This window comes from Natator depressus, chromosome 1, assembly GCF_965152275.1.
Source record: "Natator depressus isolate rNatDep1 chromosome 1, rNatDep2.hap1, whole genome shotgun sequence".
NCBI classification, from domain to species: domain Eukaryota; kingdom Metazoa; phylum Chordata; order Testudines; family Cheloniidae; genus Natator; species Natator depressus.
Window position 1 is genome coordinate 209,313,958 of NC_134234.1, and position 21,099 is coordinate 209,335,056.

General features: G+C 47.0%; 1 protein-coding gene across 1 annotated transcript in view; it reads right to left on the bottom strand.

Annotated features, from left to right (window-relative positions):
* EPHA1 (EPH receptor A1) overlaps positions 1-7,938 on the bottom strand; it is a 64,515-nt gene extending 56,577 nt beyond the window's left edge. The window contains exon 1 of the mRNA XM_074934692.1: positions 7,588-7,938. Within this exon, the coding sequence (XP_074790793.1) occupies positions 7,588-7,684 (97 nt within the window). The 5' untranslated portion in view covers positions 7,685-7,938. The remainder of the gene's footprint in view (positions 1-7,587) is intronic.
* Positions 7,939-21,099: the final 13,161 nt, after the last annotated feature.

Consider the following 21,099-nt stretch of genomic DNA (forward strand, 5'->3'; position numbering starts at 1 on the left):
AGTTTCTTGCAGAAAGATAGTGAGCATTTGCTGGTCTTGTTCGGAACCAGTGTTCAACTTCAGGATGAACAAGTGACAATGCACTTAACACTGGCCTCCAGTTTGCAGTGTGTGGTATCTCTTGCTTAAATAGAAAGTATGATACCACAGCCACGTTTGTTCGCATGAACTGTGTTGTGTCTTCAGCATTCTTAACAGCCTCATTAAGTACTTCTAAAATTGGCTTTGAAAGTGGACTTTTAAGGCTTTCTGCATGTTGATGCACTCCAGAGGCATGGTGTTTTGCAGCCTTTTCACATAGTTTGTCAGCATTGGCTTTGCTGATCGGTCTAACAAACCAAGCTCCTCCACTTTTACCAGTTGTAACACTGGAAAGCTTTCCTTCTTCGTAAGCTTTTTTGCAAGAGGTGCACCAGTAGCCATCTTTTATAACTTCAATAAATGGGAACACTTTGACCGACAAAGACTGGGAACTGCCTTTAGGTTTTGGAGACACTGTTTCTTCAGTAGGTAGCTGTATTTGTGCTTTGGGCTGGTCAGAGGTAGATACACCACTTGAACCTTCAGATGACATGTTGATGTATTCTTGGTTCTTGATGTGTTCTTCACGTTGGTTGGTTTTTGAGGCCTTTGGGTGGAAACATTGTTGCATTGTTTTTTTTCCTTTTCATTTTCACTTTGACCTGCAACATATAAAAGAGATATGAATAAATTAAATGTTTTTTTAGGATAATGCAAATTTAACATAAGGATAATGCAAATTACACCAAAACACATAACAGTTCTAGATTTCTAAAACAAATATACATTTCTTTTTTAAAAAATATTTAATTTAAATTGACTTTTGAAAAGTAAGCCATCATGGGGTAAGAGGGAAGGTCCTCTCATGGATCAGTAACTGGTTAAAAGATGGGAAACAAAGGGTAGGAATAAATGTTCAGTTTTCAGAATGGAGAGAGATAAATAGTGGTATCCCTGAGGGGTCAGTATGGGGACCATTACTGTTCAACATATTCATAAATGATCTGCAAAAAGAGGTAAACAGTGAGGTGGCAAAATTTACAGATGATACAAAACTATTCAAAATAGTTAAGTCCAAAGCAGACTGTGAAGAGTTACAAAGGGATCTCACCAAATTGGGTGACTGGGCAACAAAATGGCAGATTAAATTCTATGTTGATAAATGCAAAGCAATACACATTGGAAAACATAATCTCAACTATACATACAAAATGATGGGGGTCTATATTAGCTGTTAACACTCAAGAAAGAGATGTTGGAGTCATTGTGGATGGTTCTCTGAAAATATCCACTCAATGTGCAGGGGCAGTCAAAAAAGCAAACAGAATGTTGGGAATCATTAAGAAAGGGATAGATAATAAGACAGAAAATATCATATTGCCTCTATATACATCCATGGTACACCACATCTTGAATACTGTGTGCAGATCTGGTCACCCCATCCCAAAAAAGATATATTGGAATTGGAAAAGGTACAGAGATGGGCAACTAAAATGATTAGGGGTATGAAAAAGGAGGAGAGATTAAAATGACTGGGAATTTTTAGCTTAGAAAAGAGATGACTAAGGGGGGATATGATAGAGGCTTAAAAATCTTGACTGGTGTGAAGAAAGTGAATAAGGAAATGTTATTTAATCCTTCACATAACACAAGAACTAGCAGTCACCCAATGAAATTAATAGGCAACAGGTTTAAAAAAAAAACAAAACAAAAGGAAGTACTTCTTCACACAACATAAAGTCACCCCATGGAACTCTTTGCCAGGGGATGCTGTGAAGACCAAAACTATAACAGGATTAAAAAGAGAACCAGATATGTTCATGAAGGTTAGGTCCATCAGTGGCTATTAGCCAGGATGGGGAGGGATGCCACATCATGCTCTGAGCATCCCTAGCTTGTTTGCCAGAAGCTGGGAATGGGCAACAGGGGATGGATCACTTGATGATTACCTATTCTGTTCATTCCCTCTGAAGCACCTGGCCTTGACCACTGTCAGAAGACAGGATACTGGGTTATATGGACCACTGGTCTGACCGAGTATGGCCATTCTTATGTAAAAATTAATTATAATAATAAGAATGTTTAGTACAGAAACTCCCCAACATAATGACCTCTCAAGATAGCAGCGATGTGAGATAACAACCTTGGCAAATAATGCACTTTAAAAATCTTGGCGTGCTAGGAAACATATTTATATAAGTTTCCATTCCCAGTCACAAATCTAGCATTCTGGAGCAAAGTCACTAAAATATAGTCCAATAAACAAATGTCTATTTAACGTGTCCCTCACTTTTCCCTCCACCACACCCCACTCACTGGTGTTGTCCTTGGTCAGTGGAGACTCAGAGTTCAGAGGTGCTTTCACAAGAGTTCACCTCCCAGGTGGGGGGCAAGAAGGCACCTTGCTTGTTCTTCCAGCTGCTCACTGTTGGCTCTGGTCACTGTTGTTCATTGTGCTACCGTTCACTCCATCGCTCTGTTGCCAATGGCCCTGTGCCGTCACCTTCTGCTGCCACTGTGACCCTGCAAATTGGTCTCTTGTGATTTCAGCTGAGCTCTCAGTGGGGGAACCTTGCTGCTAGTGCAGGCTGGGCTGTCTCTTCCACAGAAACACTGTCCCACAGCAGGTCTAAGCACTTAGACCTGATTATCAATGCTTTCAGCTGTAGTGCTGACTTAACAAAACAAAAGACTATATCTATGGAGCCTAATCAGATCTGTCTGTAAACACTGGAGAGGGGCAGGTCAAATAGTACTTGTGTCTCAGCAAAACACCTGTTCCCACCCTCTCTCTTGATGCCCCCAATCAGCACAGGTTAAGTACAGTTCTACTGCCCTTTACTCATACAATAAGAATAATAACATTTCATCCCCCCTCCCCCCCCCCGCATTCAAGTGGTTTGTAACCCAACCCCAGCCAAAATCACTTGGGCAACACAGCTCTGTCTGCTGTATATCTAGGAAGATTAGGTGTGAATGTAAATACAATCTGGTCCTGAAGCCTTTCCCCCCAACCCCCAGCTCATCATTACCTGTCAGGGAGAGTTCAATTAGACTTTGCTTACAAATCATAATTTGAAATTATTAGATTGGCCAACATCACCGAAATGAATGCATTGACATTGTCATAAAAACAACAGCTGTATAAGGAAGCTAGTCTATGTTCATACTTTTCAAATCTATTATACTTTTTCAGATACACATATTTTATCATACACTTTATATGCTTTTAAAGTGTGTATTAATGTTTCCATTTCAATTCAAATTTCCAAACAATCACTAAATTGGCAACACTGCATGTAACTAGTTCACAAAACTGGGGTGGGAGGGTGGGGGATGTATGGGAAATTCAGGTGTAGTGTAGGGAAATCCCTGCTTTTACACTAGGAGGTTGGTGAAGCACTGAAATGGGTCACCAAGGGAGGTGGTGGAATCTGCATCCCTAGAGGTTTTTAAGGCCTGGCTTGACAAAGCCCTGGCTTTCACAGCTTGACAGAGCCCTGGCTGGGATGATTTAGTTGGTGTGCTCTTGTTTTGAGCAGGGGATTGGACTAGACGACCTCCTGAGGTCTCTTCCAACCCTAATCTTCTATGATTCTACACCCAGCAGAGTATAAAGTGCAGGAGAGAGCATGCAAGAGACCTGTGGAATGAGGAAGCAGGGCATGGCCCAGGATCAGAGATTCGGTCATGAATCTTTGCACCCCTCCCTTCTTCTTCCCCTCTCCACTATATTCTCTCTGGGACTTTTGAGGAGATAACACTTCCACAGTACTTGTAGTCCCAAATCCTATTTGCACGAGGTGCTCCTCACTCCAGTCACTTCCTAGAGGACACAGTATCTATTCCACACTAGTAAGGGGCAGGATAAAGTGAGGGAGAAGAGATCTGAGAGGGACAGGCAGTTTTTACAATGGTAGGGAGAGGAGACAAATACTGTAGTCAACAAGAGAGATTTAAGAGCTTTCTAGGCAAGGACAGGACCCAGCTGTGCAGAAGCTCATGCTCCCTTGGAGTGCCATCTGGTAGTACAGGATTGCTGCTGTGAGTTGTGGTGGGAACACATACATGCACAGCCTGTCCCCATGGACAGTGCACCGGCAAGGCAGGTCTCCAGCTGGGTCACACCCACAAGGCTCACAATTTGGATGCTGCATGGAGGTGGAGGGAAGGTAGTGTTGAGCCACTGACCTGCAAAGTTTAGATATTGTGGGACAGAGGGCACACTGGTGGGGTAGAGAGCTTGGCTGCCCATCCCCTGGCATGTGCAAGGCTCACTGATATGTGACATATAGTGAGGGAGAGAATCTCTCCAAGAGAAATAAAGGTCCCATCCATATTGGGACTCAAACAGAGACAGGGGATATGATCAGTGGGGATGAGTCCTATTAGGGCCTGTCTACCCTTTGGGCTGGGGGCACGATCCCCAGCGCAAGGAGATATACTTGCACTGGCTCTGACTGAACTAGTGTGCTAAAAATAAAATGTAGCAGCCGTGGCTGGCATCAGGGGCTAGCTGACCCAAGTACCTATCCATCAAAGACTCTAGGCATAGACTGTAGCCGCAATGGAGAGATCAGCTAGCCGCTCTGAGTCCATGCCTAGTGCCTTGAACTGGTATGTACTCAGGGAGGCTAGACCCTCCTGCTGCTGTGGCCTCACTCTATTTTTAGAGCTCTAGTTTGATCAGAAGTGGCAGGGGTATGTCTCCTCAAGCTGCGAATTACACCCTCAGCTGAAAGCATCTCAGGGCATGTCTACACATGTTCTAGGGGCTGGGCTTGAGGAAGGGATCACAGCCACAACCAAAACAAAACAGTCTGAGGCAGGTGAGCTGTTAGTGAACGGGGCATGGCAGATGTATTTGAACAAGTTATCCAGTCCCCAAAATGTTATCACCAACTATTCTTCCAATAGACAAGTCAGTTCCTGGAGTTCACTTGGAGCCCAAATTCGGTTCTAACCCAATCTGATCCTCTCTGCAACAGAGGCGGCCAAACCTGTCTAGAAACTTATTTATCCGGAACCCTATTTGAAGTGTGTCTGAGAACGACATCCAGTATAAAGCCCAGAGCAGGGCCAGAGAGAGAGAGGCCCATACCTTAGAATCATAGAATCATAGAATATCAGGGTTGGAAGGGACCCCAGAAGGTCATCTAGTCCAACCCCCTGCTCGAAGCAGGACCAATTCCCAGTTAAATCATCCCAGCCAGGGCTTTGTCAAGCCTGACCTTAAAAACCTCTAAGGAAGGCGATTCTACCACCTCCCTAGGTAACGCATTCCAGTGTTTCACCACCCTCTTAGTGAAAAAGCTTTTCCTAATATCCAACCTAAACCTCCCCCACTGCAACTTGAGACCATTACTCCTTGTCCTGTCATCTTCTACCACTGAGAATAGTCTAGAACCATCCTCTTTGGAACCACCTCTCAGGTAGTTGAAAGCAGCTATCAAATCCCCCCTCATTCTTCTCTTCCGCAGACTAAACAATCCCAGTTCCCTCAGCCTCTCCTCATAAGTCATGTGTTCCAGACCCCTAATCATTTTTGTTGCCCTCCGCTGGACTCTCTCCAATTTATCCACATCCTTCTTGTAGTGTGGGGCCCAAAACTGGACACAGTACTCCAGATGAGGCCTCACGAATGTCGAATAGAGGGGAACGATCACGTCCCTCGATCTGCTCGCTATGCCCCTACTTATACATCCCAAAATGCCATTGGCCTTCTTGGCAACAAGGGCACACTGCTGACTCATATCCAGCTTCTCGTCCACTGTCACCCCTAGGTCCTTGTCCGCAGAACTGCTGCCTAGCCATTCGGTCCCTAGTCTGTAGTGGTGCATTGGATTCTTCCATCCTAAGTGTAGGACCCTGCACTTATCCTTATTGAACCTCATCAGATTTCTTTTGGCCCAATCCTCCAGTTTGTCTAGGTCCTTCTGTATCCTATCCCTCCCCTCCAGCGTATCTACCACTCCTCCCAGTTTAGTATCATCCGCAAATTTGCTGAGAGTGCAATCCACACCATCCTCCAGATCATTTATGAAGATATTGAACAAAACCGGCCCCAGGACTGACCCCTGGGGCACTCCACTTGACACCGGCTGCCAACTAGACATGGAGCCATTGATCACTACCCGTTGAGCCCGACAATCTAGCCAGCTTTCTACCCACCTTATAGTGCATTCATCCAGCCCATACTTCCTTAACTTGCTGACAAGAATACTGTGGGAGACCGTGTCAAAAGCTTTGCTAAAGTCAAGAAACAATACATCCACTGCTTTCCCTTCATCCACAGAACCAGTAATCTCATCATAAAAGGCGATTAGATTAGTCAGGCATGACCTACCCTTGGTGAATCCATGCTGACTGTTCCTGATCACTTTCCTCTCATGTAAGTGCTTCGGGATTGATTCTTTGAGGACCTGCTCCATGATTTTTCCAGGGACTGAAAATCTTAATCTACCCTGCACAGAGGTGGACAGCTCTTCTAGTTGAGTGCTAGGGGAAGAGCAACTCCAGTAGGAGGGGAGAACACTGAAGCCCTTCATACAAATGTGCAGAGAAAGGTGACAGACAGGTGGTGTAAAGGAGGGTCAGACAGTTCCACAAGTTCACTTTAACCTCTCAGAAAGGTAGAGAATCATTCCTCCCACTCCCTGTTCTACACAGGTTCTGAATCCCTCACAAGCACCACACTGTCTAGGAATATCTATCACTACATCTGGCAAAAGGGGCTAAGTGGGAGAGGAGGGAGAAGGAGCTTAGCAGGAAAGGGAAGTGGAGCAGAGGCAGGCCAAGAGGTGGAAAGGAAAGAGAAATGGGAGGGGGGAGGACAGGGATCAAGGGGAAGGCAAAGGGCAGGGTAGATAAGTTGTGCAGGGTAGATGAACCGTACAGGTCCCTCGCCCTGCCACAAGGAAGTGGAAGGGGAGACCAGTACTGATGGGTTTTCTAATGCAGAAATCTCCACAAGAGCTACAAATCAAACAAAAAATGTCATTGCTGAAAGTGTTAACTCCCCTCAGTCCCCAGAGAGATTCTTCAGGGAGAGGGGGAGGGGATTTATTCATTTGGTTTGTGTTTGAACTTGTAACCCCAGAGCTTGTGTTAAATGCAAAAGAAGAAAAATCCCTTCTGGACCTACAAATGCTTTAAGGTGTTGTGCTTAAAACTGACTGGGGGGAGGGAAGGTGCAGTTCCCTGAAGTTGCAGCAACACGTCTGCTTCCCCACGCATCTGGAGGAGTGTGAAAATAGTTTACAGAGTCACAAAGAAAAGTAAGGAGTGAGGCGTTAATTTCCTGAGCAAATCCCACCTGTCAGTCTCCCCACAGCCCTCCACACACACAATTCCCTGTCTTAATTTTACAACTTCCTCCCTCCCTATTCCGGTGCCCCTTTGAGGAAGGCCAGTCCAGCCCCCCACCGAGGAGGCTCTCCTTCCCAGGCCTCCCAAGGAACATTCCGTTCCCACCCCTCTCTCAGCCAAGCTGCAGGGGTTCCTGTTGCTGGAGGCAGAGCCCTGCCCAGCTCTCGGGGGATTGGGGAGGCCAGGCACTATCCTTACCTTCTTTCCCAGGTATCTCAGGGGGCAGGAAAGCACAAAGCAGGAGAAAGAGCCCAGTGGAGAGGCCTGTCCTGCTGCCAGGGAATCGCATCTCCATAGTCCCCAAGGAGGAAGCCCTGTTCCCCCCTGCCCCTTGCACCCTGAGTCTCTGCTTCCTTGGCTTAGGCCCTGGACACTTGCCACTTGCTCCCTGTGCGTGAAGTATTCCCGGAGCCTCCTGACGGGAGCGCACACATTGCAAAATCTGCCTGCCAGGCCCGGAGTTATGATGAAAGACCAAAGCGAGGGGTGGAGAAGCCAGTTCTCTCTCTATCCACTTGCTGCTTTACCTGCTCTTTAAAGGGGCTGGTTACAGACTTCCCATCTGGCAGGCAAATAAATCCACCTTAAAGGCAGCCAGCCACCTATTGCCGGGATCGTCCCAACACCCGACCTTTGCTCCAAAGCTGTGCATGGTTCCCGGATGCCACCTTCTGGGCTAGCGTTGCTACAGCCCCCATCCGGGGTTAAAGCCATGCATCCTGCAGTCTGACAGTTGTTCCAGCTGCTTCTTGGTGACCTCTGTGAAAGGGCCTTAGCTGGTCAGTGTACTCCATTCCTTGACAGAGCGCTAGGTAGAAAAGACAGTGCCACTTTTGTTTGGTTTTAGTGTGTCCTATGGGAGAGACTGGGACTGGAACAGTTAAATGAGGAGATATATCAGAGGATGACATTGAAACCTTTGAGTGCCTGGAGTGTTTCTAAACACACAAATCACTAATATTATGCAAAACTCTCCTGCCTCTCCCCTTACAGCTGAGCCCCAGAGAATGTATCTGTTACAGCCATAGAATATCAGTGTTGGAAGGGACCTCAGGAGGTCACCTCAAGGATTAAACTCACAACCCTGGGTTTAGCAGGCCAATGCTCAAACCACTGAGCTATCCCTCCCACAATGTCTAAGCTTCATCATTAGCGCTAACTGTCTATACACATGCTTTTATCTTTGTAAGTCCCAGGTTCAGACCCTGGCGTTGGCCAAGATGGCAAGTGTTGTACATGGATGGAATCTGGTACCGGCAAAAGCAGCAGATGGGGCTGGTTTCTCAGTAAGAAAGGCCTAAAAGCAGGAGGGGATAGCAACAAACTTGTCAGATAGGCTGAATGAAGGGGGTGGTGGGGAACTCTCTCCCTGTCTAGTTTTACCAGAGCGTTTGTTCTCTCTTAGGCCTTGACTCCATTGGGGTTTGCCCCATTTCAGCTATAGTTGCAGCTCCACCAGTATAAAACCCAAGTGTAGACAAGGAAGCTGCAATTTACACCAGTGGAGCTTACCCATTTCAATTGCCATCAATACACATATTGCACCAACCCCTATAGACAAGGCCTGAGACAGAGACTGTGCTGAGGAGATGGAAGGGGAGAGAACCAGCAGTAGGAGAGGGGAATTGCACTAAGGATGACGATTCTAGTTGTGTTCAACAGCTAAAAGAAGTCACAGCAGGGGGAGAAGAGGAGAGAGAGCTGAGGACTCACTTTCAGGTCCTTAGTTCTGTAAGAAGTGTGTCTGTGTGTATGGTGTTTTCACAGCTTCAGAAGGATACTCCAGAAATTCTAGAAGCAAGTTTATCAAACAGCCATCACTCTGATATGACCTGCTCAGGAATTTCCTGTCCATGGCTCCTGTACAAGGTTGCCATTTCTCTATGTTGCCAATTCATCAGCCAGCCAACTATTGGGAGTCTGAACAACATGGCTTTGGGTCTTAGCTGATTTGTGTATGGGTCATAATGCCAGGAATAGCATCAAGTAGCTTTACTGTTGCTTTAAGTGCTAGAATTTGCTAGCTGTTTGTATATATTTTCTACCAGTAGCTCAGTCCAAGATAGTGAAACAAAACACTCTGTGATGCCACATTAAGATCTGGGCAAATAGTTTAATATAAAACAGGAAATGAACCCAACCATCCAAAACTCAAACCCAAATCCCCCTTACTATCTTTGATGGTTGGGAAAAACATTCAGTTATGTTTCCTTATCATCCATCCTGTTCACTGAATGAGGCAGGAGCTGTGGAAAATAGAATATGCAATCATGCAGATAAAGACTGTGCAAAAATAAATACACACATGAGCCAAAATAAGGTTGCACAGGAAAGCTTAATTCTGGCATTTCCTAATTTGAGTGCCTGACTTTGCAGCCGCAATAGTCTTTTAAACATAGTTAGCATGTCATAGACATATATTCAGCAATTTCTTCTAGTCTTTCCTCACTCACTTCCTCCAGGCACATGATCACTTTGTTGCTGTTCTTTGAACACCCTGATTTGTCAGTATCTTTGTGGGAAATGTGGTGCCCAGAATCAGGGATTGTATTCTAGATGCAGGTGCATCAGTCATATAGAAATGCTCCATTAACATGATGCCTTTGCATGTGCAGCTCAGAATGGGATTGTCTCTCTGCAGTCATATCACATTGCTAAGTCATGTCTAGAAGGTGCCTAGTACATTTCTGGATGATCAAAAATAGAATCTATTTGGTGTCTCATCACCTCTAGGTCTTTCTCAGTATCACAGCTTTGCACATTCCTTCTTCCACTGTGTATCTGTTTCAAATCCCCTCCCAACCCCATTCAAATGTATTAGTTTCATATTTCCAATTTGCTTCTTATTCTGTTGTTTTTTGCCCAGGTTCCTTGGCTCTCTAGGTCTCTTCTGAACTATTTTTCCAATCCTTGTTAGTGTTTGCTGTTCCTCCCAATTTTAGTAACATTTGTGAATTTTCAGTGTTCTGTTTGCTCATCCTTCCAGATCATGACTGATGATAAATAAGACAGGGCCCAACACTGCTCCTTGTGGTTCCTCATTAGTTACCATGCTCCACATTGATACACTGCCATTTATCACAAATCTTTCTTTACAATCATTTAGCCAATTCTCAAACCATGTGACTGCAAGTTGGAATTCATTTTTAAGTTAAAAGATTTTATGACAGACAGTACTAAATGATCCAGAGATCCAAGGGTCCAATTCTCCCGTGCAGGATACCAATTTTTCTTCTTAAGTCTAAGGCAGTTACTCATATCCTGGGGAAGGGGAAGGTGGGGGAGGAGGAACAAGACCCCAGCTGTAGGGCCTGTAATGCCTTCCCCTCATCTGTTAATTTTGTAACTGACAGGAAAAACAGACAGTTTTCCTTGCAGTTTCTCTCTGTCAACACTTACTACTGTCTATTTCAAGAGAGTTTCTGTCCTTCCTTATGTCTCTGCCCTTCCCTCACCCACATACCCCACAGTATACCTGTCCAGTATTTCTTTATCTCTGAAAGTTTCCCAGCTGTCTGCCCAAAGGTACCTTAGCAGTTTTACTGTCCTTCTGCAGAGGATGGACTCTTGGCGCCATCAAGTGGCTTTAAATTCTCACTGTGGTTCACCTACTTTAGCCTGAAGGTCCCACATTATTTAAGGTAAGTGAATTTCAAAGAGAAGCAGATTCTTTGCCTTGTTCTGTTCTCTTCATTCTCAGACACACAGTATTGCTAACCTTGAGCATTCAAAAATCATAAGTCAAGCACACAAACCATGAAATTGGCCCCAAACCAGGAGATTATTTTAAAATTGTAGTTCTTTTTATTTGCCTTCTGGTTTCTTTACCTTTAGGGTGCACTTGCTTTGTGTTTTCAAGCTTTTCTCTGCAACCATGAGGTCTAGAAATTTACTTTAAAAAAATGAAGCTGAGATTTTCATGCAATCTTTTGATTCCATGAACTGAAGCTTTAAGAAATACATAAAAAATCACAACTTGCAATAAAATCATAAGAGCTGATAACCTTGGAAGCCATCTGCAAGTCCTCCCTTGGGGATTCACTCAACACTCCAAGTACTACCCTCCTGTGGGTGTAGTACGGGCATAGCTGGCTCCTATACCTGCTTATGCTGTGTTCTGGGGTACATGAGCAAACTGTGTCCTGGCTAGTCCCAGTTAGCATATGGCCTATTGAGGACTATAGCCAGTTGGTGCAAATTAGAGCAACCCCCAGGCTGCTTTAAACAGGGCTGAGGCAGAGAAACAAGTAGCTGTAATTGGTTGTTGATTCACTTCTTTTCCCTTCTCCTGGGCTACCCTGAGTGGCTGTTGGGAAAGGGAGCCATCCAGCAGTAGGCTCAGGAAGAGCCAGTCAAGATCCTATCCTGTGGTCCTTGGGGAAGGAAAGCTGACAATGGAACAACCAGAGCAATTCTTTTCACTTTGTGACACAGTAGATGGTCAGATGGGGAACTGCTGAGCAGCTCCAAAGCACTCAGTCAACCTGTGGAACTCCTTGCCTGAGGAGGTTGTGAAGGCTAGGACTGTAACAGGGTTTAAAAGAGAACTGGATAAATTCATGGAGGTTAAGTCAATTAATGGCTATTAGCCAGGATGGGTAAGGAATGGTGTCCCTAGCCTCTGTTTGTCAGAGGGTGAAGATGGATGGCAGGAGAGAGATCACTAGAACATTACCTGTTAGGTTCACTCCCTCTGGGGCACCTGGCATTGGCCATTGTCGGCAGACAGGGCTGGATGGACCTTTGGTCTGACCCAGTATGGCCATTCTTATATTCTTATGTTCTCCTGCAGGGAAATGTCTGCTGGTGCTCCCAGAACTCCCAGCTCACACCACACCTGCTCCTATTGCTGCAGCAGATGTCAAGGGAGGCACAGGACCAATTCAAACACAAGTTTAAAATCTTAGGACACAATTTGGTAAGCACTGTGACAGGTTGCCCCCCTTTAAGATGCCACCTGATGTGCTGGGATACCACTGAGCCCACCTGTTCTGCCAGCCTTGGCACCCTTTTTACCTGTCTTGCTGAGCCAGGCTATTAAGCCTCCTCCAGCACACACACAGAGGCAGGACCACACCCAACTGTGCATTACGAATTGTACAAATGGGCTTATATTATAAACAAGAAATAAGTTTAACAACTACAAAAGGTGAATTTTAAGTGGTTAAAGTGATAGCAAACAGAACAAAGCAGATTATTAAGCAAATAAAACAAAATATGCAAACTAAGCTTGTTTCACTAAAGAAACTGGTTACAAATAGTAATTTCTCACCGTAGATATTGTTACAGACAGATTGCTGAAAGTCTTGAAAGGCAGCATACATGTCAGTGAGGGTAACATTTGATCTGCATAATCTTGATTTTTAGAGATGACAAAGAAAGAGTAGAGCTTAAATTCAAACAGTGTTTGGATATATTAGGAGCTAGAACTGGGGGTTAATTAACTGATGCACAGTTCAAATTCTATCTATAGTAGTCCCTGCTTGAAAAGTACATATATCCTAGAATATCAGGTTTGGAAGGGACCTCAGGAGGTCATCTAGTCCAACCCGCTGCTCAAAGCAGGACCAATCCCCAATTTTTGCCCCAGATCTCTAAATGGCCCCCTCAAGGAGTGGGCTCACAACCCTGGGTTTAGGAGGCCAATGCTCAAACCACTGAGCTCTGCCTCCCTGCAAAATATCTCTGTATTCTGTCACCTGTTACTATTTTCAGACTAGTACAGGGGTCCCAAACACTCCGCCTGCAGGCCGCATGCTCCCCGCGGCCCGCCAGCTCCCCGCGGCCCCCCCAGGGTTTACCTAGAGCGGCTCTGGCCTTGTGTGCACTGGGGGCATGGCAGGCTCCCTGCCTGCCTGCCCTGCCCCCGCGCCACTCCGGGAAGTGGCCAGGACCTGGGGGGACGGACACGGACACAGGGGGTCTGTATGTTGCCCTGGTCGCGCCTCCAGGTATCTCCCCCAAGCTCCCATTGGCCGTGGTTCCCCGTTTCCGGCCAATGGGAGCTGCGGGGGGCAGGGCCTGGAGGTGTAGGATTCATAAAGGTTTATGCGCTTGGCAACATTCAGGGAACACCCGGAGTGTTGTGTAGGAGTAGTGCACACACTGCTCCATCCAAGGGCATCAACCTTGGAATCTCGCCAAGATGACATGAACCGTGGGAAGCCTCTCAGGAGTGGGCTCAAGGCCCGAGAGCGAGGAATGCCGTAGATAGAAATTGGTAAATAAGAATGTTAAACAAAGCCAGTGTATTCCTTTTATCTGTTGGAGAATGTAATGCGCGGGGGGAGAGAGAGAATAAAGGGGAAGGTGGAAAGCTGACAGGCAGAAGCCTGTTAGGAGACCAGCTCGCTTGCTTGCTAAAAGCTGTGTTCTGTCTTGTCATTGAACCGCCAAATGGAGGCGCAGCCAGGGCAACACACAGACCCCTGTGGCCCCCCTCCCCCAGGTCCCGGCCGCTTCCCGGAGCGGTGCGGGGGCAGGGCAGGCGGGCAGGGAGCCTGCCCTGCCCCCAGTGCGCGCCGGGCAGGAGCCCGCCCCCCTAACCTCTCCTGCAGCCGAACCCCCTGCCGCACCCTACACTCCTCCTGCACCCGGACCCCCTGCAGCACCCAGCAGCCCTCCTGCACCCCAACCCCCTGCCCTGAGCCCCCTCCCGCAACCTGCACCCCTCCTGCACCCTTGGGGGCAGGGAGGGGGCGGAGTTGGGGTGGGGATTTCGGGGAAGGGGTTGGAATGGGGGCAGGGAAGAGGTGGGGCAGGGGCGGGGCCTCATGGAAGGGGTGGAGTGCGGGCGGGGCCGGGGCAGTAGGGGAGGTCAGTGATGCAGCCCTTGGGCCAATGTACTAGTCCTCATGTGGCCCTCGTGGTCATTTGAGTTTGAGACCTCTGGAATAGTAGATGTTCTGAATGCCACTGAAAAAGTTTTCAGTCTTGTTTGGAAGTGTTTTAACATTTGTTTCCAAGTGTCACTGACCTGAGGATAGAAGGGAGGAAAAATGTAAATAACTGTAGCCAACATGTCTATAACTATTTTTACTGTATAATTTTTCCATTGAAATAGCTGAAGATGAAGACTTAATGCAGGTTTTCCATGTCTAATTTGTATGGTATGTTCAGGCCTGTCAAGAGAAATTTGGGGCTCCAGTACATCATGTTTGCTGAGGTCCCACCCCCTTCTGTTCACTTTATTTACACAGACATTACATTTACACAGATATTGACCCATCCTTGAGCCTGGGGCCTGTGGTACAATTGTCCCCCATTTCAATCCTTCTGGTCAATGTCTCATTTAAATTTGCAGCAGTTTTCAGTTTCAGTTTCATTTTCTTGGTAAATTCCATATTGATCCACAATGCAGGTGCAACTGAGAGGGGTCATACACTTAGCAATGGACTTGTCACAATTTCAGAAAACATTGATATATAGAGTTGCCATCCTTTTCTGCCTAATGCATAAGTGAAGAAATTCCAGCTGGTCACTGTGTTAACTACCTTTGTCTGTCCTTTACAAATCTCTGTTTTGATCCAGGACCACAGCCATTTGAACCAGAAGAAGACCACATTGCCATCTAGGAGCTTGAACAATGGCCTGGCACTAACCACAACAGTAACATCTTCCCAACTCATGTTGTTCACTTGAATGACGAGGCTGGACATTTCAGATTCTAAATCAGGTAAAACATGGAAACATTTATCACATGCTGCGAAGCCCCCACAACTCCAAAACAGCATGGAGAAGGTTTTGGACATTACTAAAGTTGAGCTCTGTAGCAATTACATCTGTAAATCCCATTCCTTGTGCCTCTGAGCCACCAGACCCTCCCCTCCCTTTCTGAATCCTAGCTTTTGTAATGATTTGATATAAAACAAAAGGCTTTTGGAGTTGGAGTATCATAAAGCTGTGAGAAGAGGGCAGAGTCTCTTAAATTGGGGAGAATTACATACTGTTATACAATTAATTTTTTAAAAATATTCTAGTTATTCGACAGTCTCAAGCCTAAAATCCTATAACATTTAACAGACAATAATAGACTTTCTAGATTTTTTTGCAGCCGTCCTATGAAATTTTATAGAAAACTATATCCTGGCTATGGAATTCTATAGGATGGTGCAAAAGCCTACAGCAAGAATCTCATTCCGTAATAAATACAACACTGTGGTTTCTACCCTACTAAATTCCACAGGGGTTGTTTTGATTAAAATGTCCCTAATAGAAAATTTATATCTTTTCTCTGATTAGAATTTACCATCTCCGCCTGTTTATTCCCCTTCTGATGGCAAAATCCTTTGCATATGTTTGTCTTCAGCAGGATTCACAGCTCCCACTTTGGTGAGATGAGACTTTCATATTGTTGTGGATAATTGAATGAGCGAGTCTAACCTCAATTCTCACTTATTCATTTGCAATCATTCCATGTGCCTGAGACAACAGTCCACAAGCAGCGGTTACGGATAAGCACCTAAAAGTCCATGGGCTTTTACACATCTCATCTGAACATCTAGGGCATGTGAAACAGTGCTAAGATTCTTGCAAGAGAGCAAGCTCTCTCAGCAAGACTCCTGGTACTTCCTGATTCTGGTTAAGCAGGAATGTCCTCTCTTGCTAATATTTCCTGAAGAAGAGCTAACAAACCTTTTCAATCCTCAAAAAAAGTTTAGTTTGTTTTGTTTAGAGGTTGGTTTTTTGGTTTCTTTCTTGTTTAGACGTTGTGTCTCGATGACCCTCAGCTTGGCACTGGAGCCAGGTGTCTGCAGCTAGCGAGAGCACAGTGATGCATGAGCTCCCGCAAACTCGGCCCTGGGATCTCTCCTGGCTGGGAACCAAGCTCCAGCCTCCAGCCCCACAGTCATGGCCCTGAACCAGAGCAGAGATTCCACTGCCCAGAGTAGGAGTGGGTGCATGAGGTGAGTACATTTGCTAGAAGGGGCCTGCAGATGGTCAATCCACAGGCCAGGTGTGATGAGAATTACAGCGGTTGCTGCCCAGGCACTCACTGACACAGTTCTTCCCATCCAGGGTCCGGTCAAACCCTTCCTGGCACAGGCACTGGAAGGAGCCAATGCTGTTTATGCACTGGCCATTCCAGCACACCTGCCCCACCAGGGACGAGCACTCGTCAATGTCTGCAGAGAGCAGGAGAGAAAAGCACAATGGGACAAACCCACAGGATGAGTGTGTGACACCCGACCCTCACACCCACACAGCCATGGCTGTGTGACACTGACCCTTACGACCTCACACCTGTGACTGTGTGACACCCTCCCCTCACACCCACACAGCTGTGACTTGTGTGAAACCCGACCCGTACGACCTCACAGCTGTGACTGTGTGACATCCGACCCTCACACCCTTACAACTGACTCTGGGTATGTCTACACTACGGAATAAGGTCGAATTTATAGAAGTCGTTTTTTTAGAAATCGGTTTTGTATATTTGAGTGTGTGTGTCCCCACAGAAGTGCATTAAGTGCATTAACTCGGCGGAGTGCTTCCACAGTACCGAGGCTAGAGTCGACTTCCAGAGCGTTGCACTGTGGGTAGCTATCCCACAGTTCCCACAGTCTCCGCTGCCCATTGGAATTCTGGGTTGAGATCCCAATGCCTGATGGGGCTGAAACATTGTCGCGGGTGGTTCTGGGTACATATCGTCAGTCCCCCCTTCCCTCCCTCCCTCCCTCCGTGAAAGCAAGGGCAGACAATCATTTCGCGCCTTTTTTCCTGAGTTACCTGTGCGGACGCCATACCACCGCAAGCATGGAGCCCGCTCAGGTAACCGTCACCGTATGTCTCCTGGATGCTGGCAGATGCGGTACGGCATTGCTACACAGTAGCAGCAACCCATTGCCTTGTGGCAGCAGACGGTACAATACGACTGGTAGCCGTCCTCGTCATGTCCGAGGTACTCCTGGTCGCCTGTGTGAGGTCGATCAGGAGCGCCTGGGCAGACATGGGCGCAGGGACTAAATTTTTAGTGACTTGACCAGGTCATTCTCTTAAGTCCGGCAGTCAGTCCTATTGAACCGTCTAATGGTGAGCAGGCAGGCAATATGGATTGCTAGCAGTCGTATTGTACCATCTTCTGCCGGGCAGGCAAGAGATGACGATGGCTAGCAATCGTATTGTACCATCTTCTGCCGGGCAGGCAAGAGATGAGGATGGCTAGCAATCTTATTGTACCATCTTCTGCCGGGCAGGCAAGAGATGAGGATGGCTAGCAGTCATATTGCACCATCTTCTGCCAGGCAGGCAAGAGATGAGGATGGCTAGCAGTCGTACTGTACCATCTTCTGCCGAGCAGCCATGAGATGTGGATGGCTTGCAGTCCTTCTGCACCGTCTGCTGCCAGCCAAAGATGTAAAATCATAGAATCATAGAATCATAGAATATCAGGGTTGGAAGGGACCCCAGAAGGTCATCTAGTCCAACCCCCTGCTCGAAGCAGGACCAATTCCCAGTTAAATCATCCCAGCCAGGGCTTTGTCAAGCCTGACCTTAAAAACCTCTAAGGAAGGAGATTCTACCACCTCCCTAGGTAACGCATTCCAGTGTTTCACCACCCTCTTAGTGAAAAAGTTTTTCCTAATATCCAATCTAAACCTCCCCCATTGCAACTTGAGACCATTACTCCTCGTTCTGTCATCTGCTACCATTGAGAACAGTCTAGAGCCATCCTCTTTGGAACCCCCTTTCAGGTAGTTGAAAGCAGCTATCAAATCCCCCCTCATTCTTCTCTTCTGCAGACTAAACAATCCCAGCTCCCTCAGCCTCTCTTCATAAGTCATGTGCTCTAGACCCCTAATCATTTTTGTTGCCCTTCGCTGGACTCTCTCCAATTTATCCACATCCTTCTTGTAGCGTGGGGCCCAAAACTGGACACAGTACTCCAGATGAGGCCTCACCAGTGTCGAATAGAGGGGAACGATCACGTCCCTCGATCTGCTCGCTATGCCCCTACTTATACATCCCAAAATGCCATTGGCCTTCTTGGCAACAAGGGCACACTGTTGACTCATATCCAGCTTCTCGTCCACTGTCACCCCTAGGTCCTTTTCTGCAGAACTGCTGCCTAGCCATTCGGTCCCTAGTCTGTAGTGGTGCATTGGATTCTTCCATCCTAAGTGCAGGACCCTGCACTTATCCTTATTGAACCTCATCAGATTTCTTTTGGCCCAATCCTCCAATTTGTCTAGGTCCTTCTGTATCCTATCCCTCCCCTCCAGCGTATCTACCACTCCTCCCAGTTTAGTATCATCCGCAAATTTGCTGAGAGTGCAATCCACACCATCCTCCAGATCATTTATGAAGATATTGAACAAAACCGGCCCCAGGACCGACCCCTGGGGCACACCACTTGACACCGGCTGCCAACTAGACATGGAGCCATTGATCACTACCCGTTGAGCCCGATAATCTAGCCAGCTTTCTACCCACCTTATAGTGCATTCATCCAGCCCATACTTCCTTAACTTGCTGACAAGAATACTGTGGGAGACCGTGTCAAAAGCTTTGCTAAAGTCTAGAAACAATACATCTACTGCTTTCCCTTCATCCACAGAACCAGTAATCTCATCATAAAAGGCGATTAGATTAGTCAGGCATGACCTTCCCTTGGTGAACCCATGCTGACTGTTCCTGATCACTTTCCTCTCATGTAAGTGCTTCAGGATTGATTCTTTGAGGACCTGCTCCATGATTTTTCCAGGGACTGAGGTGAGGCTGACTGGCCTGTAGTTCCCAGGATCCTCCTTCTTCCCTTTTTTAAAGATTGGCACTACATTAGCCTTTTTCCAGTCATCCGGGACTTCCCCCGTTCGCCACGAGCTTTCAAAGATAACGGCCAAGGGCTCTGCAATCACAGCCGCCAATTCCTTCAGCACTCTCGGATGCAACTCGTCCGGCCCCATGGACTTGTGCACGTCCAGCTTTTCTAAATAGTCCCTAACCACCTCTATCTCCACAGAGGGCTGGCCATCTCTTCCCCATTCTGTGATGCCCAGCGCAGCAGTCTGGGAGCTGACCTTGTTAGTGAAAACAGAGGCAAAAAAAGCATTGAGTACATTAGCTTTTTCCACATCCTCTGTCACTAGGTTGCCTCCCTCATTCAGTAAGGGGCCCACACTTTCCTTGGCTTTCTTCTTGTTGCCAACATACCTGAAGAAACCCTTCTTGTTACTCTTGACATCTCTTGCTAGCTGCAGCTCCAGGTGCGATTTGGCCCTCCTGATATCTTTCCTACATGCCCGAGCAATATTTTTATACTCTTCCCTGGTCATATGTCCAACCTTCAACTTCTTGTAAACTTCTTTTTTATGTTTAAGATCCGCTAGGATTTCACCATTAAGCCAAGCTGGTCGCCTGCCATATTTACTATTCTTTCGACTCATCGGGATGGTTTGTCCCTGTAACCTCAACAGGGATTCCTTGAAATACAGCCAGCTCTCCTGGACTCCCTTCCCCTTCATGTTAGTCCCCCAGGGGATCCTGGCCATCTGTTCCCTGAGGGAGTCGAAGTCTGCTTTCCTGAAGTCCAGGGTCCGTATCCTGCTGCTTACCTTTCTTCCCTGCGTCAGGATCCTGAACTCAACCAACTCATGGTCACTGCCTCCCAGATTCCCATCCACTTTTGCTTCCCCCACTAATTCTACCCGGTTTGTGAGCAGCAGGTCAAGAAAAGCGCCCCCCCTAGTTGGCTCCCCTAGCACTTGCGCCAGGAAATTGTCCCCTACGCTTTCCAAAAACTTCCTGGATTGTCTATGCACCGCTGTATTGCTCTCCCAGCAGATATCAGGAAAATTAAAGTCACCCATGAGAATCAGGGCATGCGATCTAGTAGCTTCCGTGAGTTGCCGGAAGAAAGCCTCATCCACCTCATCCCCCTGGTCCGGTGGTCTATAGCAGACTCCCACCACTACATCACTCTTGTTGCACACACTTCTAAACTTAATCCAGAGACACTCTGGTTTTTCCACAGTTTCGTACCGGAGCTCTGAGCAGTCATACTGCTCCCTTACATACAGTGCTACTCCCCCACCTTTTCTGCCCTGCCTGTCCTTCCTGAACAGTTTATAACCATCCATGACTGTACTCCAGTCATGTGAGTTATCCCACCAAGTCTCTGTTATTCCAATCACGTCATAGTTCCTTGACATCACCAGGACCTCCAGTTCTCCCTGCTTGTTTCCAAGGCTTTGTGCATTTGTATATAAGCACTTGAGATAACCTGTTGATCGCCCCTCATTCCCAGTATGAGGCAGGAGCCCTCCCCTCACAGACATTCCTGCCTGTGCTTCCTCCCAGTATCCCGCTTTCCCACTTACCTCAGGGCTTTGGTCTCCTTCCCCCGGTGAACCTAGTTTAAAGCCCTCCTCACTAGGTTAGCCAGCCTGCTGGCAAAGATGCTCTTCCCTCTCTTCGTAAGATGGAGCCCGTCTCTGCCCAGCACTCCTCCTTCATGGAACACCATCCCATGGTCAAAGAATCCAAAGCCTTCTCTCCGACACCACCTGCGTAGCCATTCGTTGACTTCCACGATTCGACGGTCCCTACCCAGGCCTTTTCCTTCCACGGGGAGGATGGACGAGAAGACCACTTGCGCCTCCAACTCCTTTATCCTTCTTCCCAGAGCCACGTAGTCCGCAGTGATCCGCTCAAGGTCATTCTTGGCAGTATCATTGGTGCCCACGTGGAGAAGCAGGAAGGGGTAGCGAT